The sequence below is a fragment of the Arachis stenosperma genome, chromosome 2, assembly GCF_014773155.1.
Source record: "Arachis stenosperma cultivar V10309 chromosome 2, arast.V10309.gnm1.PFL2, whole genome shotgun sequence".
NCBI lineage: Eukaryota > Viridiplantae > Streptophyta > Magnoliopsida > Fabales > Fabaceae > Arachis > Arachis stenosperma.
The window spans coordinates 87505740-87529594 of record NC_080378.1 but is presented as its reverse complement, the minus strand read 5'-3'; the positions used below and the strand labels follow the sequence as shown (position 1 = coordinate 87529594).

General features: G+C 32.2%; 2 protein-coding genes across 2 annotated transcripts; one reads left to right on the top strand and one right to left on the bottom strand.

Moving 5' to 3' along the window:
- Positions 1–5104: 5104 nt before the first annotated feature.
- On the top strand, positions 5105–9036 carry LOC130960692 (uncharacterized). Its single transcript, XM_057886138.1, has 5 exons — positions 5105–5439; positions 5754–5866; positions 8102–8199; positions 8459–8636; positions 8797–9036. Exons 1-4 carry the CDS (start codon positions 5250–5252, stop codon positions 8598–8600), a joined length of 543 nt encoding a protein of 180 aa, XP_057742121.1. The 5' UTR covers positions 5105–5249; the 3' UTR covers positions 8601–8636; positions 8797–9036.
- Positions 9037–10269: 1233 nt separating this feature from the next.
- On the bottom strand, positions 10270–13307 carry LOC130960506 (cyclin-dependent kinase inhibitor 3). Its single transcript, XM_057885918.1, has 3 exons — positions 12735–13307; positions 10770–10976; positions 10270–10648 (listed from the first exon to the last, which is right to left on the bottom strand). The coding sequence occupies exons 1-3, from the start codon at positions 13112–13114 to the stop codon at positions 10579–10581; spliced, it is 657 nt and encodes a 218-aa protein (XP_057741901.1). The 5' UTR covers positions 13115–13307; the 3' UTR covers positions 10270–10578.
- Between the last annotated feature and the right edge of the window lie 10548 nt (positions 13308–23855).

Below are 23855 nucleotides of genomic sequence, written 5' to 3'. Positions count from 1 at the left end.
TGTTAAGCTTTATAAATTTAAATATAGAAAATTATTCAATTATTATAAAATTAGATAAAATTCTAATTTAAATAATCAAAACCTTATTATTTTCAAATTTTTAAAACTTTAAATTGTAAACAGAAAAATACTCAATATTTATAAAGTTAGATAAAACCCTTAATTTATTTCAAATTCAATTTATCAAAACTTTTTTTAATTATCTTTAATAAAATAAATTTTAAAATTTAAGTTGTTAATGAATAAATGATTTGGAATTAGCTCATAATAAAACTTTCTAAAAATTCTAGGTCTTACAACAAGCAACAATTCAAGTTTAGTGTTATGATGTACGAGCATCTTTCTTATCTTTTCTTAGTGAATTGCATGCAGATTTGTTGAATTATTTTAAGATTTAGGTGTTTAAGCCACCATGAATGCTACTTTGAGTTGTTTTACAATTTGGTTGATTACAGGTAGCATTCGAGAAAGTTTGACAAAATTTAGAGAGAAGAAAAGGCTTCAATTTCAAATGCCACCTCACCAGCGTTTGATGCCGGGACACAGAAAGCTCCCATTCTCCTCTGCCATGGTGGCACCAATGCCATAACCCAGCGTTTGGCACTAGGGACCTCGTTTTGCATGAAAAGTTGCTGCCCAAGTGGTGCCAAATGCCACCAACCCAGTGTTTGGTGCCAAAAGCGTGAATCAGAGTGGTCCCCACATGATTCAGCACCAAATCCTTTGCTTTAATTTGATTTTTAAATAAGTTTTGAATTAAGAAAAGATATTTTTAGGTTTTGGAATTTAAATTTTGTATCAATTAGGATTAGATATAAAAGGAGAAGATATCTTTAGCCTAGGGCTTCTTCTTCTTCTTCTTCTCTCTTCTCCGCACTTTTACACTTTTCTCTACTAGGATTTTTCCGCACCATGAGCAACTAAACTTCCATTGTTAAGGTTAGGAGCTCTGTTATTTTAATGGATTAATATTATTGTCATTCTTCTCTTAATCAATGCATTGGTTTATTTTCAAAGATTAATTTCGTTCTTCATCCTAGGAATTAGAGTATATTGGAAAATAACTCTCTTTCTAATTGAATTCTTGTTGAATCTTGGAAAAGTTAAATCACTTGAATAACATCTTGAAATCAATTCCTCACAATTCTCTAATTACCTGGACTTAACGTGAAACATGACATATAATCATCTTATCTTTGGGTACCAAGGATTTGTGTGGCTCATAAACTAGGATTGGACTTAAACTTCTAATCTAGATTGAGTGACCAAGGAATTGGCAGTTGGTTTGGTTAGAAGAGATTAAATTACTAAGGAATTAGAGTTTAATCAATTAAGGTTTTCCATGAATTGAACCTTTACATGATTAAAGTGAGTGATAAGAACCATTAATCTAGAAATTTAACATCTCCAAAACATTAGCTATTTTCTCATACTATTTTCACCAACCGTTGATTACTTGCCTTCTTATATTCTCTTATTCATTACTTTATGATACTTGGAACACAAAATACTCGGATTGGCTTGTCTGACTATTATAATCATCCAATTATGGTTGCTCAATTCATTAATCCTTGTGGGATCGACACTCACTCACCTGAGTTATTACTTAGTATGACCCAGTGCACTTGCTGGTTAGTTTGTGATATTCGAAATTCACATCATGGTGACACTGAGGGCTATTCCTAATGAGATGTGGTAATTGGGGGGTTTTTGTGAAATTAAGATAAAGAGATAGACTATAATCCCTTAAGCAAGTTGCCATGTTATGGTTAATACGAACTCTAGGCTTGAACCTTGTGGGATTAGAGATTAGGATTGGCTAGCGGGTTCTTTATTGTCCTACTGAGAATCCTGTAAAGGATGATGTTCTCACCCATTGTGAAAATTATTTCTGTTTTTTAAATGCAGGTCACAGCACTCCTCTGTGAGTGGAAGTCTTATCTGGAAGACGACGAAGAAGACTTTTGTTTCTGTTTAAGTTTTAGAATCTCTCCTTCTTTTGAAAAAAATTATATGATGTATTTATTTTAAAGACTTGCCTTTAGAAGTTTATGATGTATTTTTGGAGCGATAGGTTATGTATATCAACTGTTTTATTGTGGTAACTCTAGCTGGTCTAATCTTTGTGAGCCAAGACTAGTAGATATTTATATATTTATATATCTCTCTTACTCTTATTCTTCATTCAAGTTTTTATTTATCTACCTTCCTCCCGACGCGCGCACGCGCACACACACACACACACATATTATTATTAAGTATGAATGATCGGCGAATTGTCTTTTATCTGAGATTTAAATTCTCTTACAGACTTTTAGTTTAATATTTTTTCTATACATAAGTATTTATATCTCAGCTTTGTGTCATAACACCAAACTCTCATTGATTTATGACTCAAGCATAAGGCTTTGAGGGGTAAGGTGTTACAACTATAAGAAGTCTGGTGATAATGATTTAATCATTCTACTGTTGTATGTGGATGACATATTAGTGGTTGGCCCCAACAAAAATCAAATCCAAGAATTGAAAGCACAGTTGGTTAGAGAGTTTGATATAAAAGACTTGGGACCAGCAAATAAGACTTTAGGGATATAAATCCACCGAGACAAAAGAAATAGGAAGATTTGGCTATCGCAAAAAAAAATTATTTGAAGATCTTATAACGCTTCAACATGCAAGAATATAAGTCAATTTCAACCCAACTTCCTATGAATTTTAAATTATCCTCAAGTATGTGCTCTAGAAGTGAAGTAGAAAGGATGAAAATATCTCGAGTACCGTATGCATCAACGGTAGGAAGCCTTATGTATGCCATGATCTGTACAAGGCCAGATATTGCTCAAGCAATTGCGGTGATAAGTCAATTTATAGCATATCCAGATAAAGAGCATTAGAACGCTATTAAGAGGATCCTAAGATACATCTAAGGGACTTCGGATGTTGCATTATATTTTGGAGGATCAAAATTCATTGTAAATGAATATGTCAATTTAGATTTTGCAGGTAATCTTGATAAACAAAATCTATTATAGAATATGTGTTTATATTTGCAGGAGAAGCTGTGAGCTAGCTATTTTACAGAATATTATAACTTTATCTACTACAGAAACTGAATATATGGCAGCTACACTAGCATGCAAAGAAGCTATTTAGATCTAAAGATTGATGGAAAAACTTATGCACAAACAGAAGATTTCTGTGTATTGTATTGTGTCAAGGTGCCTTGCATATTGCAAGAAATCCTGCCTTTCATTCAAGGACAAAATACATTGGAATATAATATCACTTTGTTCGAAAAGTAATAGAAGAAAAGAGTGTGAGTATGCAAAAATTTTATACTAAAAATAACCTAACAAATGCCATGACAAAGTTAATCAATATTGATAAGTTTGAATAGTGCAATTTTTCCTATGACTTATTAAATACATGACCAACATGAAATTGTGAAACTTTTAATATCAAAATTAATTTTAAGTAGGAGATCGTAAAAAATAGTAAAACTAATTTTTTTATAAAAACAAAAAAGGAAACAAAAGTCAAACAAAATGAAAGAAGAAAAATTTTCCTATTTATAAGTCATTGAATATTAATGATAAAAAATAATATCTATTATTTACTTTTTGTTGTTGTATAATTAAAGTGAGAAGAATTTTAATATAAATAAATAATTTTATTAGATAACAAAAGCATTGAATAAAAGAGAAGTCATCTAAAAAGAAAAATATAAAAAAATTTTGAGAAGTCTTTTAATATATTTAGAGAGGTGTATTTTTTTTTATAAAAAAAATGTTATTATAATCTCTTTGTTATAAAAAAATTTAATTTTTTAAGAAAATTATTTTATATAAATTTTTATTTTTATTTTTTTAATATTTAACAGAATTAGTTTTTACTAATACTTACCAGAAATAGTTTTTAACTTGGCAAATTAAAAATTACTATAAAAAAATCCCAAAAAAAATTCTAAAATTGACAACACTAAATAACCAAACTGAAAGCTTACGTTTTTGTGATTGTGACAGAGTACCAGTATGACGGTGTAAGTGAATGCGAGGAGTTGCCTTCATATTGTAGGGTATGACTGTAGTCTATACTCTCTATAGACAAGCTTTCCAATCATTAGCCTATTGCACGCGCTAGGCGGTGTGCATAATAAGAATGATTGCGACGATGCCATTTATGAAAAAGCATCCCTACATTATCTATCAATGATGGAAAAGGAAATAAATAATAAATATTAATCATATCATATCATATTCAATACATTATTGAGTTCTCACGGACATTGCTCTTTCTAATTTCCTATGTACGTAGACAACTCATGTAACTATGTAAGAGTTAAAATAGTCAACTACTGAACAACTATCATAAAGGCCCAAAAAGGTCATGCTCTCATTGAACTTAGTTGGTAAAGAAAAAGAGTATATTACAATCCATATTGAAATAACGGCAAGAGGTGTATATGGTTTGAATTACCTGACTAAATTTTTTTTTCTCAATCCAATGGATATGGTTTTGATATTTTTGGTCTGAGAGGGAGCATTTTAAAAACGGTGGCCTGCTAAGGAAGCTTAGAAGGCGCCTAGAACTACAATACTTTTTTTTCTCGCCACGGAGAATTACAAGATATTTTTATGGTCAATATGAAATTATGAATAAGAGAATAACTAGTTCCTTTCGGACAGTATTAAGGTTTGGGCCGCTGTAATGAAATTAACAACCCATGATTTCCAAAACAAACTAAGAAGCTGCCATGACCAAAACCCAAAATTGGTTAAATAGATCACAGCATTCACCCCAAGATGAGGAGATATATTACTATTCCTTAATTGATAATATTATTCTATTATATATTACTCTCAAATTACTATTACAATAAAAATTTTCTCGTATTATTTCATTATTTGCCCTCACTACATAGTAACGATTCACCATTTCTTTAAACAGTTTTTTTTTTCTTTATATCAGTAGCATATTAAAAAAAAGAAAAAGAAAATTCTATTGAGTTTTTTAGTTTTTTACACTATAATTTGAGATAACTATTCAACTATTTTTATATATTTTATGGTGATAAATTAAGGAGAAATAAGTAAGTAATTTGGAGAATTCAACTGAGTTCATCATTTTCTTCATTCACAATCGTCCAATCATATTATCTCACTTACTCGCTCTCTCCACTGAAACTTTAAACCGTAAAAATTCGTAAGCTTCCAGCTCCTCCTGTTGATGAAGAAAAATCAACGATTCAAATGGAGTGGTTCAGACGCAACCTTTCTCGGAGCTCAACTAACAATAGCGCAGTCTCAAATCCCAGTTCACAATCCAACTCCAAAGAATCTCAACAAGAATCAGAAGAACAAATTTATGGAATCACTCAAGATTTGATAAACCACCTCAAGTCCTTCACCATTGACACCTTTAAGAATTTCCCTCTCCAAGGTTATACCCTTTTTTCCTATTTATTTACTTCCTTTTTCCCCTGTTTGATTCCAATATTGAAGAAATGGAGCAGGAAAAAAAAATGAGGGTTTAATAATTGAACATTCACTTCGATGAAGGTTATCTATCTTCATAGTTTTGGAACCCCAGGCTACATAAATTTCCTTAATTTTAGCGTTCAAGTGAAATGAAATGAGAGGTTATGGTGCTTATGACAAAAAAAAAATCTTGTTACTGTGTTTGTAGTGTTGTGTTGGGTTATTTCTTTCACTTTCTTCTATTGATTGTCATTTTATTTGTTTGTTTGGGTGTAGATGAAGATGATTCCGCCAATGGCGAAGAGCCTCGATCGACTTCAACCAAAGTTAGAAAGGATCTATCTCAGTGGCAGGAGAGACATGCAGTTTTGATACTCTCAAGAGTCAAGGTTAGTTTTTTCCACTTCATCCTTGGAATTTCAAGATTCTCTTCCCATTGTTCTTGTGAACTGTGATGATGAACTATTTTGAATCCTAAAACTTTAAACTAGCAGTCCTTTTCGCCTGTACAGCTTATAGAAGTAGAGGACTTTGGTATCTGATAACTGATTTATTATATCTCCTTACAATTGCTTGAGCTTTCTTGTTCATTTTTGAAGCACTTTATATCAAGAGAAAGCAAATTATTTTGGCAATGTTTTAGTACCTAACTCTAACTTGTGGCATTTTCTGGCCTTAACTCTGCGTTTGTTTCCTAGGCTGGGACTAAGACTGAGGGACTAGGACTGAGTATTGTCTATTGTGTTTGGTGACTAGAGACTGAAACTAAAATTTCAATTCCGAGACACAAAATTTCAGTCCTTCAGTAGAAAGTGGGGACAGAGAAACTGAAATTTCTAGGGTCGGAGATTGAAATATTAATAACATTTTTTTTTGAAGATATTTTCATTTAACTTTTCGAATTTCAAATCTACCCCTTAGTCTCTATATTTATCTTAAACCAAACATGATATTAAGACATAACTCAGTCTTGTATATTTTATACCAAATACAATACAGAGACTTAATTTAGTCTCTGTCTCTCAGCTCTATCTCCCTTTAAATGCAGCCTAAATGTTTGTCCAAATGACTGATTGGGTAAGTTTTGAATGCTTTGTTACCTTTTGACCTAGTGGTCATGAGCTCAAATCCTCAAAATAGTCTATCTAGTTGTGGGAGTATGATTGGGTACATCTCCTTCGTATATGTATCTCTCTAGGTGTGGGAGTCTCATGCACACACTAGACTAATTTGTGAAATGAACTGTTTTCTTGATTTTTGCTATATTTAGGTTTTAGATTCTGACTTGATACCCATCTCAATTGTCCGTGAATGAATGAAGTATTTTCTGTTTTTACGAGTTTGGATGAGAATTAGGATATTAAGGGCTTTGTGAAGGTGAGCTATGCTAGCACAAGCATCAGGCATTTGGTTGGAGTGTATCACTAGAAACTTTAGCTATAGATTTTTCCTTGTTAAAGTTTTGGGAAAAATTTGGTGTGACATTGTTAGATATTTGAACGGATTGCATAGTTATTATGAGCGAGCAACTACCATGTGCTTTCCCCAATTTGGGCTTGTTCTAGGAAAATGTAATATCCTTTTTAAGTGATATTTGCTAACCTGATTTTACTCTAGAGTCTAGATGCATTAACCTTTTCTAATAGAATAAATGCTTAGACAAATACTCCTCTCTGAAGTGATTGATGAATGAACTGGCACTGTACACACACTTTTACTCTGTAATTTATGCCTATTTCAAAGTGAACATCCAGCAAAATTACATCAAATCCCATTTGGCTCCTTTTAGATCATATCTCTTTATACTTCATAGCATAGCACAGCTATTTAGTTCATGTGGCAGTTAGGTCCTGGGAAGCCTGCTGTTTGGGGTATTTGTTCTACTATTGCAGAAGTTACAACAGTGCTCAAATGTTTCTCAAACTCCTCCCACCGGTTCCCAGGACCTAAATAAGAATGACTTTCTGGGCTGTCTCTGGCAGTTAAATTTGTCCCTTTCTTTTTTCTTTAGAATTTGGTTCATTTTTCCAATTGTCCTCTTTTTTGACCCCTTTGTGTCCCCCAATCGAAAGTTGGCACAAGTAAAAGAATAGGCATTTTTTGAGTTTTGACAAATCTAGTTTGAGATTGCAAGGGCAAATAAGAACTTTTTCACCATTCTGTACAAATGTTTAGTCATCTATGATTTGATTACTGAGTTCATACTGGTTTTCTGAATCGACAGCAATGATTGATATTCAATTTTATATTAATAATTTTTATCTGTGCTGTGACGGCTTTAACATAAGTTTGAATCATTATTGTCATAAGCTGTATGCGCTGCATAGAGTTATCAGAGAACTTTATCTGATAAACTATTTTTCTCCCGATATATTTATCCAAATTTATGAACACTTGGTGGTTAGGCTAAATTCACAACTAATGGTTGCATTCGTCTGTTAGGCCAGTGTGAGTATGCATGTTACTTATATTATTAACAGCTTCACAATTTGACTTTATTCTAAAAGCTATGAATAACTATATAATCTTATAGTAGGGTGGAAAAAAGCAAAAAAAAAAAAAAATAATGAAAATGAAGCAATTATTAGTAACATCTTAAATAATTCTAGTTTGATATATTTCAGGAAATTTCTCAACTAAGATATTCACTGTGTCCCCGCCATTTGAAAGAAGAGCAATTTTGGAAAATATACTTTAAGGTTGCCAGGAGTTATGTTGTCGAGTAAGTTATGCACGTTCTTGTTAATTTCATGACACATTTACAAGTTATGAAAACTGAAGTTCCTTTGAATTTCTTGCCAAAATTTTTCTCTTGTGCATAAAGCATACGCTTTCGAAATTTTCATTCTTTTTCCACAAATCATATTTTGTGCATGCATACAATCACAATGCTTACACATATACATATAGCCTATAGGAGAGAAGTTACTAAGACATACTGTAACAAACTATCACCCCTTCCCCATTTCATTGCTAATCAGATATGAGCTGCGTGCCATTCAACGGGAAAAGCTGAAAAAGATGGCAATGGAGGATGAGAAATCTTCAGACAACAGTCCATACGAGGTTGAAATGTCTGAAACAAAGCCTGGGAACTTTCTAGAGCCTCAACCACCATCATAGTTTGAAAGCACATCTATTGTTTAGTAGTTAAAAAAGGTTAGGTATTAACTCTTTTTTGGTGATAAACGGACTAATATATTTCAAGTCTTAAAAAGCTATTCAATGGTATTATCATATTGGTTTTAAGTTGATTTCTAGTATTTTCTGTCAATTTTACTTGCTGACCAAGATCTTTGATTCTTGAGGTAATTTGCAGATGGTGAAATAGTGCTGAATCCTTGAAAAATTCTGAAGATAGATTTGGGAAGGAGGTATGCTACTTCTGTAAATGAAATGTTTAGGTTCCATGAAAAAAATCAAAACCACAGATCCAACAAGTAACAGCTGAACCACTGTGGCAGATGACTTGCCGTGCCTTGATTTTTATCAAACATGCTTCTTTTATGTGATTAACACCAATGAATGAAGGATGAAATTTATCTTTGTTTGGTTTCTAGTATTTGTCTTCCCTCTTTATATCTTTTGGTAGAACAAGAAATAGTGGACTAACATACAAACTCTATTTGGACTTGTGGATTTAACTAGGATGGGGGCATGGGGCATCAATACTAGATAGATAGTTACCGACTAAGTCTTAGATGCATGCTGCACTAAGATCGTCTTTTTATTTTTTTGTTGCCCTCGGTATCCCCTAATCCGGTAGGCCAATGAGTTGTTATATACATAAGGTGATATTCGAACCCCCGATATTTATTTAAGAGGACGAAGGAACTAACCATTCGACTAACCCAAGTGGGTTGCCGTCCTAAGATAATTTAGCAGCATAGATTTAATGGAAATAATTTATGTAAAATCATGCTAAAATTGGTACCATTGGATTATTTTGGCGCATATGCACCAATTTACATGATCGCATTGTCCATTCCAGATTTACCTTTTTATTTCCCCCAAAGTTTACTTGGTAGGTTGTTCAATTTTATTTTTAATTTGTTTGCATGAAATTGTTTCCGATAATATAATGACACAGCATATTTCAAGTTTTGACATTGGCTTTCCATATCGTCAATATGAATAATATTTGGCCACAGTCTTGTAGTGTCTAACCCTACCACAGATTTCAAGTGTTGTAGTTTTAAAAGCATTCCTCTTTCTAGTATGAGGTTCTTTGCATTTTGGAATAGTCAGGCTTTTGCCAGATAGATAGAGCAATACTCTTGGAAAAAGGAGGAGAAACTTTTGCGGAGCCATTTCACCAAAGGAAAATTAACTAAGCCATTTAACTAACGAAATGTTTGGAATATGATGGTCATTTGTATTGCACATAAATATTACGTTTCTCAAGACATTTTGCCTCAATTTGAACTCGATGATAATTAAGTCATAAAAATGATTGGTTTAGATTAGTTTGTGGTTCCATGGCCGTTATTTACCAACATTTTGCCTTCCATCACATTAGCAAAACAAAAAGACACATTTCATATGGACAAAATTATTAAAGCCAAAATAAATTTCAATATTCAAACATACCGATTACTTCCATGGTAAATTGGTAACTAAGCTTTGCATTTTTTTATTAAAGAAAAGAAAAAAGAAATAAAAAAGATTTAGTCTTCGATGCATTTATCGCCATTAGATTCCAAGTACTTTGATAATCTTGTATAGGTTCTGAGTTCACAATTTTCAAGCCACTCTTCTTTGAGGTAACTAGAATAGAGCTAAATTTTGAGACTGTGACAAAGGATAAGTACTCTACATTAATTCTCCACATGATGGTCCATAGCTACCAAATTACAGACATAATGAAATTACATAAAAGCTAACCTAGCAACTACCAACTAGATATACCCCACTTCCCCCAAATACAAAAACACTAGACACGTTACTAACCCTTTTTTCTTGTTGTAAAAGAGCATCAAGTAAATCCTAATTGGTTAGTTAAAAGCTACTAGCTAGTTGTTAAATTACAAGTCATAATAAGTTCTTGAAATCAATTGAAGTTGAAGGCCACAGAACCCCATATGACTATGAAAGCTTGAGGCTAGTGATGTACTTGGACCCATTCATACCGTCCTGAGAGAGGTACATCATTGACAATGTCATAATTGTACCTGCAAAAATCAAAATTGGAAACATAAGATTACACATTTATGAAAGTATAATTACAATTATTTATTATGCAAGAAATAAATAAATTAAATTAAAATAAGAGAGCCGTGAGCATATATATACTTGTCCATAAATATTTTTTGTTGCTGCTTCTCTGCACAAGCAAAGAACTCCTCCATCTCATAAGTAGTTGGAATATTTCTTTGAATGTGTTCAAGGATCATTGGGCTTGTGAAAGTTGATGATGTCCTTTGCCTTGTGGTTGAACCAGGTGTCTCAATGGCATTTGAATCCCTTATTAAACTGCATGGTGTGCTTTCCCTTGTGCTCCTGAATCATCCAAACAAAAACACTAATCAAAATATCGTTGGCAGGAAAAAAATAATAATAATAACCACCATCATGCACAAATACAAGCAGCATTGGCTAACAACATAAAAAATCATTAAAAGTTTCTGCAGTACCAGCTGCATGCATGCTAACTGCTGACAGCATAACATGTTATTTTGTAGTGGAAAAAAAAAATACAGAACACAACAAGGGCAAAAACAAATTTTCCACAATCTCCCCTGTTCAGATGCATTGCATAGAATTAGAGACAAGTTGATAATTCGAAAAGATCTGGCATTTTTACAGGACAACCTCTGACCCAGTGGGCTCAAGCACTTAAAATTAAGAATCTTTTCTCCACACACTGCAAAACCCAAATACAGGGGTTCCATAAACACTTATTCAGACTGCAGCAAAGGGCCATTAACATTTTACAATTTAAGATGACAGTGACACAAGGCATAAGAGTTATTGCTGCTAGTACTACACACTATTGATAAAGTCAAATTTTGGGTTTTCAACAATGGCAATTATGGAGCACTAAACTCCATGAGGCATCTTTGCAGATCAGAGGACAATCAAAGTGGGAAGAGAAACAAGAACAAAGAAATACATGATGGATTCACAGGCTCATTGCAGTAAACATTTTCAAATTTCATGAATACTATCTTGAAGAATTTATTTTATAGTGAAAATCTAAAAATAAGAAAAGGACTCAAAATAATAACCGAGTCTTGAATCTAGAATCAAAATTAGCTAACAGATAATTTTAATCATTAGTTACAGTTTTCAACTTGGGCGGTTTCCATTTGCGGAGGAATTAAATTAAATGACTTATAAAATGATAATAAAAAAATGATTGAAACAGCATCAACACTGTAACAAAGGCGAAAATGAATAAATATATAATAGCACATCAACAACACTAGCTTCATTATTGGTTTGTTCGTTTGAGCATATTATTTAATTTAAGTAAAACAACAGCAACAACAAATTGGGTTTAAGAACAATAAACCATATTTTGAGAGATTATGCGCTATTCCAATTTTTTTAACGAGTTCGCAAATATCAAAACACCGAAACAACAAAACTTAAAATTTTTATATATATTTATTTATAAACAAAATAAGAAAAAACCATTCGAAAAGTGCGGTAGACAAAACTGTAGAACCCATAAAAAGTTACCCAATTTACATATATACTAGCAACCTAAAAGACCTTCCACGTTCTTCAGTACTCAGTTCTGAAAGAGTATAAAAATCATAGTCACCACAAATTAAAAAAAAAAAAATAAGACCTCAATGAAAGAGACTACACATGGTAGTTAGATTTCTTTAATTATTTTGCGAGTTGTGACTTCTTCAACAAAATAAACAAAACTAATTTCTAAAAAAATGCAAATTGGCAGCGGCAAGTAATAACACCGAAATTCTTTCCCTTCCTTAATAATACACTTTGAACCGGAAAAAAAAAAAGAAATTACAAAAAAATTCCAAAAACAAACACAAAACATACATGCAAGTACACAGGAAATTAAAAATTCAAAAGAAAAAAATAAAAATAATGTCTTCTTTTCCTTCCAACCCTCGATAATTTGAATTCCAAGTAAAATGTGCTAAATTTTCAGCATATACACAAATAAAACTAAAAAATCAAAGAAATAAGAATAAAAAAACAGAAAAATTAAAACAAAATAGAATAAAAACAAACAACTTCCATGAGAGAATGAAAAGATTAATTTCTTTTTTATATATGTACCTATCTCTTGCTTCAGCTTCCAAAGTGTTTTCCCCAAACGAAAACTCAGCGTTCTCCTCAGCGTCAATGGAAATCCTCTTCTGCTCGGTCAGCATCCGAGAGGTGACTCCCGCCGCGCCGCCGCAAAAGCCGGACTGCTTGGCCGGCGGCTGGTTCTTAGGGCGGACAAGAACCTTCTGGAGACGGCGGCTTCGTAACTGAATGTAGTCGAACGACGGAGCAGCTGCGGAAGACGGCGGCGGAGAAGGAGGAGATTTCTGAAGCGCGAGGGTTTTGGCTCGTGTGCGAACTCCCATTGGAGAAGGAGCAGAAGAAGATGATGACACCTCCATGACTGCAACTTCGCCTCCCATCTTCGATTTCTTCATGTACTTCCCCATTTGGTTCAGGTTTTGTTCGGGTATGAAAATTTGGGGATTTTGAAGAATTTGGTACCAAAATTAAAAAATGTCGAGTTTTGTGAGAGAGATAGAGAGAGAGATTGTACACCTGAGAAAAGTGGGGGGAAAGATTGGAGTTTTTAGGGTTTGGAGAGAGAGAGAGAGAGAGAGAGAGAAGGGGGGGGGGTTTGGTAGTGTGGGCACTGCACTGGTCAGTGCTCTCTCTTCGTTTTATATATAAATACGAAAAATAAAAAGATTTTTTTTAGTGGGTTTTTTTTTTGTTTCTTTTGCTTTTAAATGACAATGATGTGACTTTTTTTTTACCTTTGATTTTTCCATTTTTATTCTTTGGTTTTTGGTTTTAAAAAGGAATACGAGGGGAAGCTTTCGTTCTAGCCATTCAGATTTTAATAATTGGATGTTAAAAAGAAAACTCTCTTTTACTTATTTAAATTAGCCACATGATTAGTTCATAAATAAATAAAGAAGATATAATATAAAATAAAATGTAAATAGAAGGCTCTAGTTTTGATATTCATTAATATAATTATTTCACTATAATAATAGAAATAATTTATATATTCATTATTATTATATATCAACGTATGAAAAAGAGAAGATAATATAGAGAAAGAGGAAAGATGTTATTCATGTTGTATTATTAACGGAGGCTTAACCTCCTATTTATACACATAAGGGACTTCATTTTCAACTTTTAATTAATATGAATTCATCTTTGAAAAGATGATTCCTTCAATTAACCGCCTAAGTCATAAATGGGCATCCACACATTTGTTTTTATCACAACACTCTCCTTTGGATGATCATTTAGAATTATTCTTCATTAAAATCTTACTAAAGAAAAACCTAATAGGAAAAAACTTTAGTGAAGGAAAAAAAGTACAATATCTTTTGATGGGGACTGCTTCGTTAAAAATCTTGTCAAGAAAAATCCAATGGGAAAAAACCTGACGAAGGAAAAAAGAGTACAGTCTCCCCCCTTGTCGACATCATTTAATGTCTTGAAATCGACGCATCCCAATCTCATGTATCAATCTTTTAAAAGAGGATTTTGTGAGTGACTTTGTGAATAAATCTGTCAGATTGTCACTTGAGCGGATCTGTTGGATATCAATTGTCCATTGATTTTGAAGATCATGAGTGAAGAAGAATTTGGGAGAAATATGCTTTGTTCTATCGCCTTTGATATATCTGCCCTTAAGTTGAGCAATGCATGTTGTATTATCTTCAAACAGGACAATTGGAGCTATCTTATGATCAATCAGTCCACATGATAACAGAATATATTTGATCAAACTCCTGAGCCAAAAACACTCGCGACTTGCTTCATGTATCGCTAGTATTTCATCATGATTAGAAGATGTTGTTGCAATTGTCTATTTCGTGGACGTCCATGATATAGCTGTTCTATCATATGTAAACAGGTATCCTGTTTGAGATCTCCCTTTATGTGGATCAGACAAGTAGCCAGCATCTGCATAGCCAACTAGTTGTGACTTGGATCCACAGGGATAAAACAATCCCATATCAACCGTCCCATGAAGATATCGAAAGATTTGTTTGATTCCGTTCCAATGTCTTCTGGTTAGAGAAGAACTATACCTTGCTAATAAATTCACAGCAAATGATATATCGGTCGTGTATTATTTGCAAGATACATTAGCGCTCCAATGGCACTAAGATATGGTACTTCAGGACCAATGATATTTTCATTCTCTTCTTTAGGACGGAATTGATCATTTTCCATATCCAAAGATCTTACGATCATTGGGGTACTTAATGGATGTGACTTATCCATATAAAATCTCTTCAAGATCTTTTCTGTGTATATCGTTTGAGGAATAAAGATCCCATTTTTTGTATGCTCGGTCTGCAGGCCGAGACAAAATTTAATCTTTCCAAGATCTTTCATCTCAAACTCTTTTTTTAGAGTTTTTATAATTGTTGGAATCTCTTCAGGAGTTTCAATGATATTTAAATCAATGTACACAGCAATTATAATGAATCCAAATGCAGATTTCTTATGAAAACACACGGACAGATATCATCATTCTTGAATCCATTTTTGGCCAGATACTCAGTAAGACGATTATGCCACATTTGTCCAGATTGCTTTAGACCATATAAAGATCTTTGCAATTTGACTGAGTATAACCCTTGCAAATATTCATTGGATGGTTTAGATATCTTTAGTCCTTCAGGGACTTTCATATAGATATCCCGATCTAATGAGCCGTATAAATAGGATGTTACCACATCCATTAAATGCATATGTAGTTTATGATATGCAGATAAACTGACCAAATAATGCAATGTTATCGCATCCACTACAGGGGAATACATTTCTTCATAATCTATACCGGGTCTCTGTGAAAAACCTTGTGCTACAAGTCGAGCTTTGTAGCGTACAACTTTATTTTTCTCATTTTGTTTTCTCATAAATACCCATCGGTATCCAACAGGTTTTACATCTTCTGGTGTACGGACTACAGGTCCAAAGACTTCACGTTTTGCAAGTGAGTCTAACTCAACCTTCATGGCTTTTTTCCATTTTGGCCAATCATTCCTTTGTCGACATTCTTCGACTGATCTTGGATCAAGATCCTTACTTTCATGCATGATATTTAATGCCACATTATATGCAAATATTTCATTGACAATTGTCTTATTTCGGTCCCATTGCTCTCCTGTAAAGACATAATTTATCGAGATCTCGTCATTTTCACAATTTTCAGGTACCTAAACGTCTTCTGGCGTTAAAACTATATCGGAATTTTGGACAATTGCAGGCGTCTTTACTATGTCTTTTTCAACAGGAATAGCATTTACCTCTTTTCTCTTTCGAGAATTTTTGTCATTATAACCGACAGGCCTGCCACGCTTCTGGCGTGAATTTGCTTCAATGGCTACTTGTTCTACTGGGACATCAATTTGAATTGGGGCATTTTTCGCTGGTATATAAGATTTGGTTATCCTCTTTGTATTGGAAAATGCATCAGGCAATTCATTTGTTATTCTTTGCAAATGTATAATCTTTTGAACTTCTAGTTCACATTGCACTGATTGAGGATCTAAATGCATCAACGATGATGTATTCTAATTAAGTTCCTTTTAAGGAAGTTTATTCTCTCCCTCTAATGTTGAAAATTTTAATTCATCAAAATGACAATCCGCAAACCGGGCTTTAAATACATCTCCAGTTTGTATCTCAAGATACCTCACTATAGAGGGAGAATCATATCCAACATATATCCCCAATTTTCTTTGGAGTCCCATTTTGGTGCGATTAGGTGGTGCAATGGAAACATATATCGCACACCCAAATATTCTTAAATGGGAAACATTTGGCTGCTGGCCAAAGGCTAATTGCATAGGAGAGAACTGATGGTAACTCGTTGGCCTCAAACGAATAAGTGCTGCGGCGTATAAAATAGCATGCCCCAAATCGAGGTTGGAAGATTTGTTCTCATAAGTAAGGGTCTAGCAATTAATTGGAGGCGTTTAATAAGTGATTCTGCTAACCCATTTTGTGTGTGAACATGAGCTACTGGATGTTCAACACTTATACCATTAGCCATACAACAAGCATCAAAGGCTTGGAAAGTAAATTCACCAGCATTATCAAGACGAATTGCTTTGATTGGATTTTCTGGAAATTGTGCTTTTAATCGAATAATTTAAGACAGTAATCTCGCAAACGCCATGTTGCGAGAAGACAATCAGCACACATGTGACCATCTCGAAGATGCGTCTATCAGGACCATAAAATATCTAAAAGATCCACATGGTGGATGAATAGGTCCACATATATCACCTTGAATCCTTTTTAAGAATTAAGGGGACTCAAATCCAATCTTTACTGGTGATGGCCTTAAAATTAACTTCCCTAATTGAGAACATGTAGCACAACAAAATTCACTAGCTTTAAGAATCTTCTGGTTCTTTAGTGAATGTCCATGGGAGTTTTCAATAATTCTTCTCATCATGATTGTTCCTGGATGACCCAATCTATCATACCAAGTTATGAATTCATTTGGGCTAGTAAACTTCTGGTTTAGAATGGCATGTGATTCAATTGTACTAATTTTGGTATAATACAACCCAGATGAAAGTGAGGGTAATTTTTCTAATATAACTTTCTTATTTGAATCATGAGTTGTGATACATAAATACTCATGATTTCTCTCGTTCATTGTCTCAACATGATATCCATTTCGGCGAATATCTTTGAAACTCAACAAGTTCCTCAGGGACTTGGTAGATAATAGTGCATTATTTATTATAAATTTTGTTCCTCCAGAAAACAAAATTATAGCTCTTCCGAAGCCTTCTATCACATTGCCTGAGCCAATAATAGTATTAACATATTCCTCTTTTGGCACAAGATGGGTAAAATATATATCACTTTTGAGAATAGTGTGCGAACTTGCACTATCCGCAAGGCATACATCTTCATTATATATCATTGCCATTTTCTTCAAAGACAAATAATAATAAAATGAGTAGTATGCACAGTTAAATTGAATACTTAATCGAAATTATTTTTCTAAGAAACACTGTACATAAAAATAATGTCATATACTTGAAATTTTATTTTAAAACTTGACACATTTAATGATTTCAAAACTCATGAACATTAATATTTCATTATTTATATACATCATATTTGAAACTTAAATACATAGAGAATAAAACTTAACAATAAGTTCTTTACATTATTTATTTACATAAATACTTAACAATCTCACATATTAAACTATTCCATCATTGATCAAATGACCAATATTTCCTTCAGGATCCTCAAAGAAATCAGATACATTATAATGAGTGGTGGAATTTTCAGCATCATTTGAAACAAAATTTGTTTCCTTTCCTTTGTCATCCTTTTTCAAATATGCATGGTAAAGATCGACTAGGTGCCTTGGGGTACGACAGGTACATGACCAATGGCCCTTTCCACCACAACGGAAACACTTATCCTCTGTTGATTTATTTTGCCCAATATTTATTTCTTTATCCCACTTTTGGTGAGATCATTTCTTGTGAACATAATTCATTTTCCTTCCATAATTTTTCTTGCTACCAAAAACCTTGCCGTTTACCTCTTCTGGAGTTATGATTTGCCATATTTATTTCAGGAAATAGGGCGGCGCTAGCTGGGTGCGATTCATGATTTCTTAAGAGTAACTCATTGTTACGCTCAGCAACAAGAAGGCAAGAAATTAGCTCAGAATATTTTTAAATCTTTTTTCTCGATACTGCTGCTACTGGAGCACATTTGAGGCATGGAAGGTCAAGAAAGTTTTTTCTAACATATCGAGCTTGAGAAAGTATCACATGATTGTACCTTTCTTAAGGGTCTTTCCACAGATTTGCAAGATCTTTTAATGTGAGATATTCATTTTTCTATCATATGTCACGATGACAACGAAGGAAAATCATAGCTGTGGCTTTATCCTTCAGGGATGTATTATTTTCAGCCTTAATGGTATCTCCAAGATCCATTGAATCAAGATGGATTTTAGCATAAAATATCCATGATAAATAATTGTTCCTAAATATATCAAGAGCATTAAATTCAAGATGAGAGAGCTTTGACATAATAAAAATTTGTTACCTGGAGTCTTTCTAAAATTTCATTAGAGCTTCGTGCTGATAACGTGTTATAGAATAAATAAATAAGGAAGATATAATATAAAATAAAATGTAAATAGAAGACTCTAATTTTGATATTCACTAATATAATTATCTCACTATAATAATAGAAGTAATTTATATATTCACTATTATTATATATCAACGTATGAAAAAGAGAAGACAATATAGAGAGAGAGGGAAGATTATTGTTGATATTGTATTATTAACAGAGGCTTAACCTCCTAATTATACACATAAAGGGACTTCATTTTCAACTTTCAATTAATATGAATTCATCTTTGGAAAGATGATTCCTTCAATTAACTGCCCAAGTCATAAATGGGCATCCACACATTTGTTCTTATCACAACAATTCTTTCATTTTTCTTAACAATTATTTCTCTTCCACCATCATTTTTGTTGAGACCATATTTTTTTTTCATTCTCATGGAGGGATCCTTTTTTATTGGCTTGCAAGAAAGACAAATATTCGCAAATATCGATTAAGAAAAATGAACAAAATGTACACAAAGAATTGCACATTGAATAAAATTATACACGAATCATTTAGGCAGCGTTTGTTTTGAGATATTGAGACAAAAACTGGAAGATTGACATTCAGTATCATATTTGTTAGGGGTGAGCACGGGTCGATTTGGTTCGGGTTTATGGTAAAATTAGAACCGAACCGATCAAAATGTAATTGGTTCAGTTTGGTTTGGATTTGCGATTTTTTGTACATGTACCCGAACCAAACCAAATCGATTAAGAACGGATTTCTTCGGTTCGGGTAATTGGGTACCCGATGACTTTGAAATTCATAAAAAAAACAAACCAAAATTTTATCTTAAAAATTCAACAAGTGCAATAAACATGTAACATCAATAAAAATAATCCAAACATGTTAAATACCAAATACATTAAAAACTAAACTCATTAAAATCCAAACATATTAATAGTGAATAATCATTGTCTAATAGAAAAGCCATATATATTTTTAATTTTTTTATTTAATTAATATATGATCGGGTTTGTGGGTTGGTTCGGATTTCGCACCTCTAGAATCGATATCCGAACTAATTACTAACAAAGGCCATCGGTTTGGTTTGGGTTGGACCCGATTACCCCTTGGTTCCAGAACCAATTTAATTGGTTCGATTCGGGTTCGGACGGGTAATCAGATACCCGCTACACGTGCTCACCCCTAATATTTGTTAGTCCAAAGATTGGTATTAAAATTTCAGTCTTTGTTTCCAAAATTTCAGTATTTCAGTACCTCTAAAAAATGGGAATACAGGAAACTAAACTTTTTTGGGACAGAAACTGAAAATTTAATAACAATTTATACCTAAAAAATACCCTATTTCAATTAATTAATTCCAACTTTACTCTTTGTGTAAATTAAATTAGAGTTTCATTTTTATTTTTATTTTTGTCTCCCACTTTACACCAAATACAATACTTATTTCAATCTCTATCTCTCAGTTTTTATCTCTCAGTCTCATCTCTCAATCTCTGTCTCTTTTCCAAATGCTACCTTAATGAATTAAGTATATATATGAATTATATATTCAATTAATCACATCTATCATTTTGCCAATGAAAATGTGTCTTCATTAGTAAAATTATATAGGTATTATTACATTTTCTTCCACCTTAACACTGTACGGTGAATGATATGATTATTTATGATTAGGTAGATATTTAATTAATATTTTTAAATTATAATTGAGATTAAAAATTTTTTTACTTTTATCCTCTTTCCTTCATTCTATAACTAAAAATTGAAAAATCCTAACGAAGACAAAATGACTATAATTCAATAGAAGAAGAGTCTTATAACCCTTAGTTACACCAATATTTCTAGTGGCTCGTCTGCATTACTGAGGAACAAGAAGGAGTAGTTTGGCTACAATAATAGAAAGTGTTTGTATAGCTTGATGCAGTAATGTTGGAGTTTAGAACGGAATAAAATTTTAGAAGATTGTTTCTTCGATGTCCGCGGTAGTAGGTATGTTGTGGCGTTGCATTGCTGTTATAATTTATTTTTGTTTCATGACTTTCTTTCTCTTCTACTCCTTCTCTGAATTGCGGCAGAGGATTGAAGAAAGTTCATAGAAAGATTCATGTTCCAAAAAAAAGAACTAATTGTTGATGCACTATAGGAGGACTACAACAAATAAGGATTTTCGCAATGGTAAAAAACTGTTGCCATGAATTAAAAAACCGTTCCTAAAATCTTAGACAACGCTTTGGTAACTGGTTTTGCCCTGTGGTATATGCGGCCGTTACCAATGCTCATTGACAACGATTTTTTACCTAAGGTAACGGTAACAAAAAAAATCGTTGCCATAGTTACTGGCATAGACAATGGTTTGAAAGAAATTTTTAAAGAACAGTTTAGAATCATTACTAAATAAGCAACAGTTTAAAACCGTTCTCTTTCATGATGTAACGGTTTAAAACCACAACTAGATAGGCAACGGTTTTAAACTGTTGTAGTTTTATTATTCATAAAGTCAACGGTTTTAAAGCGTTACCATTGGTGTCGTTTTTTTGCAACGATTTTAATACCATTGTCATTTTGTAGTCGCCTAAGACAACAGTTTTAAAGCGTTACCGTTGGTGTCATTTTTTGGCAATAGTTTTAATACCATTGCCATTTTGTAATCATCTTTGATAACAGTTTTAACACCATTGCCTTATGTGACTTTTGACAACGGGATGTTACAAGTTGGTGTGGGTTAGGGTTGATGGTATAGGGAGCAAGGAGGAAGATCGCGCACGCTGATGTTGTTTTGTTCTGAAGAGAGTTCCTTGGTTATGTTAGGATTTAATTTAAAGGGGGATTTTTTAATAAATATATAATATTTATTCTAAATTTATTTTAATTTTATTTTTTTCTATAATAATATTTGTTATAGATTTATAACAAAAATATATAATATTTATTATAAATTTATTTTAATTTTATTTTTTCTAAAAGCAATATTTGTTATATATTTATAATAATAGTTTTTTAGTATTTTATAAATTAGTATTTATAGAAAAAATTGTTTAAATTCATATAATTATTTACAATTATTTTTATATGTATCTTTTAACTTTTATAATTATTTAAATAATATTAGAAAATTGTTGTTTGATAAACAATTGTTGTAATGGTTATAAAACCGTTCTTTAAAATGGTCATAGAGAATGGTTTTATTTTGTTGTTATAAGGTAATGAAAAATTGAACTTCAGCAGCAACACTGTAAAAATCGTTGTCTAAGACCATCTAATAGAACAGTTTTAAAGTGTAGCATTTTGACAACGGTTTTTATGCGTTTCTTTTGTACAATTATTTAAACAACAACAAAAAATTGTTGCTTAAAAACAAATCATGGTAACGGTTATAAAACCGTTCTTTAAAATAGTTAAAGAGAACAATTTTAATTTGTTGCTATAAAATAATGAAAAATTGAATTCAACAGTAACACTACCAAAAATCGTTATCTCAAATTATCTAAGAGAACGGTTTTAAGGCGTTATAAAATTTAGCATTGCTAAAGGTCATATTTATTGTAGTAGAGGATGAATTTGTACGTGAATAAATTGCTATCCACAATTACTCAGATTTAATGAAGAATTAAAGTACAACAGAAAAATGATACAGGATATTTGCTTAGGGTTAAAAATGTATGATTTATTGTTGTTTATGGTAATTGTTCAAAAGTAAAGTTTGAATTGTAATGTCTCTGTAAGGCTATTCTTCTTTGTTAGGATTTCACAATTTTTCAATTTCTGATTAGGGTAAGATGGAGGGAGGAATGGAGGATGAAGGTAAAAGAATTTTTAATATCAATTTTAATTTAAAAATATTAGTCAAATATCCACCTAATCACTAATTAACTACATCACTCACTATATAGTGTTAGGGTGAAAAAAAAACGTAATATTTGTAGTACAGTTTTACTGATGAAAACACATTTTTATTGACGAAATAATAGATGTGACCAATAAAGTATAGAAGTCATGTGTACACTTGAATCATGAAATAATTTGTGAATAATTTTATCTACCATGTGATCTATGTTTATTCAATATCAATAAAAAAATTAATAAAATAATAATAATATAATCCAACACCATGAAAGTTAAAATAGAAAGATACATAATTCACTTATTAGAAAATACAAGACAAAGTTTAAAATTAACATAAAAATCTGTTATTCTAAAACCAAGTTATTTTTAACATATAAAATTCTTTATGTATTTTCAATGACACGTCTATGATAGTATTTCCTAGATACCATACATATTATGCATATTACAAAACCAACAATAACTAACTAGATTTATATTATAATTTCTCATTGAGAAATTAATAGGTCTCCATAGGAATAATATACCTCCTTTTCTATTATTGTCTCAATTTATTAGCCAATGTGAATCTCTATCTTTATGAGGTTTTAACAAATTTTTAATTTAGTTTATACTATAAGTAATTTGTATGGATATCTATATATTTTCATCCATGCTAATCTCTTCTTTTTATTTTGGTCTGCTTTGATTATTAGGTTAGACTCCCTTCCATAAAATACAAATACATTATGTGCATTATGTAAAATCTAAAAAATTAGTTGGTTATTAAGTTGGGGTTGGTAAGTAAATAATTTGGTAAGAATTAATTTAAGTTGAGGCTTTGGGGTTTAATTAACAAAAGATGCAAAAGTTATGGATCCAAAGCAAGTGTTCATAAAACTTTGAGCCTTGGATGTAACCTAAGAGTCCGCTCACACTTATTAAATACTCCAAAAATACTTATCTAAACCTAGTCTCTCTTCATACAATAAAATTAAATACAATTTCTCCTCAAGAGAGAGTGACAAGCATGAATAAAGAAGAGACAGAGAATGGAAGGAGGAACTTAAGTCTCATAATCCTCTATCTTTCATTTGTTGGGGCCATCCTCCATTTCTACTTCTTTCAAGCTTTTTTAATGAAATTGGTATGTGCGTAAAATTGGATGAAAAGAAATGGGCTGAAAAAAATGGAATTAAAATGAGAAGTGATATGTTGGGGAGTACGCAGAAAATC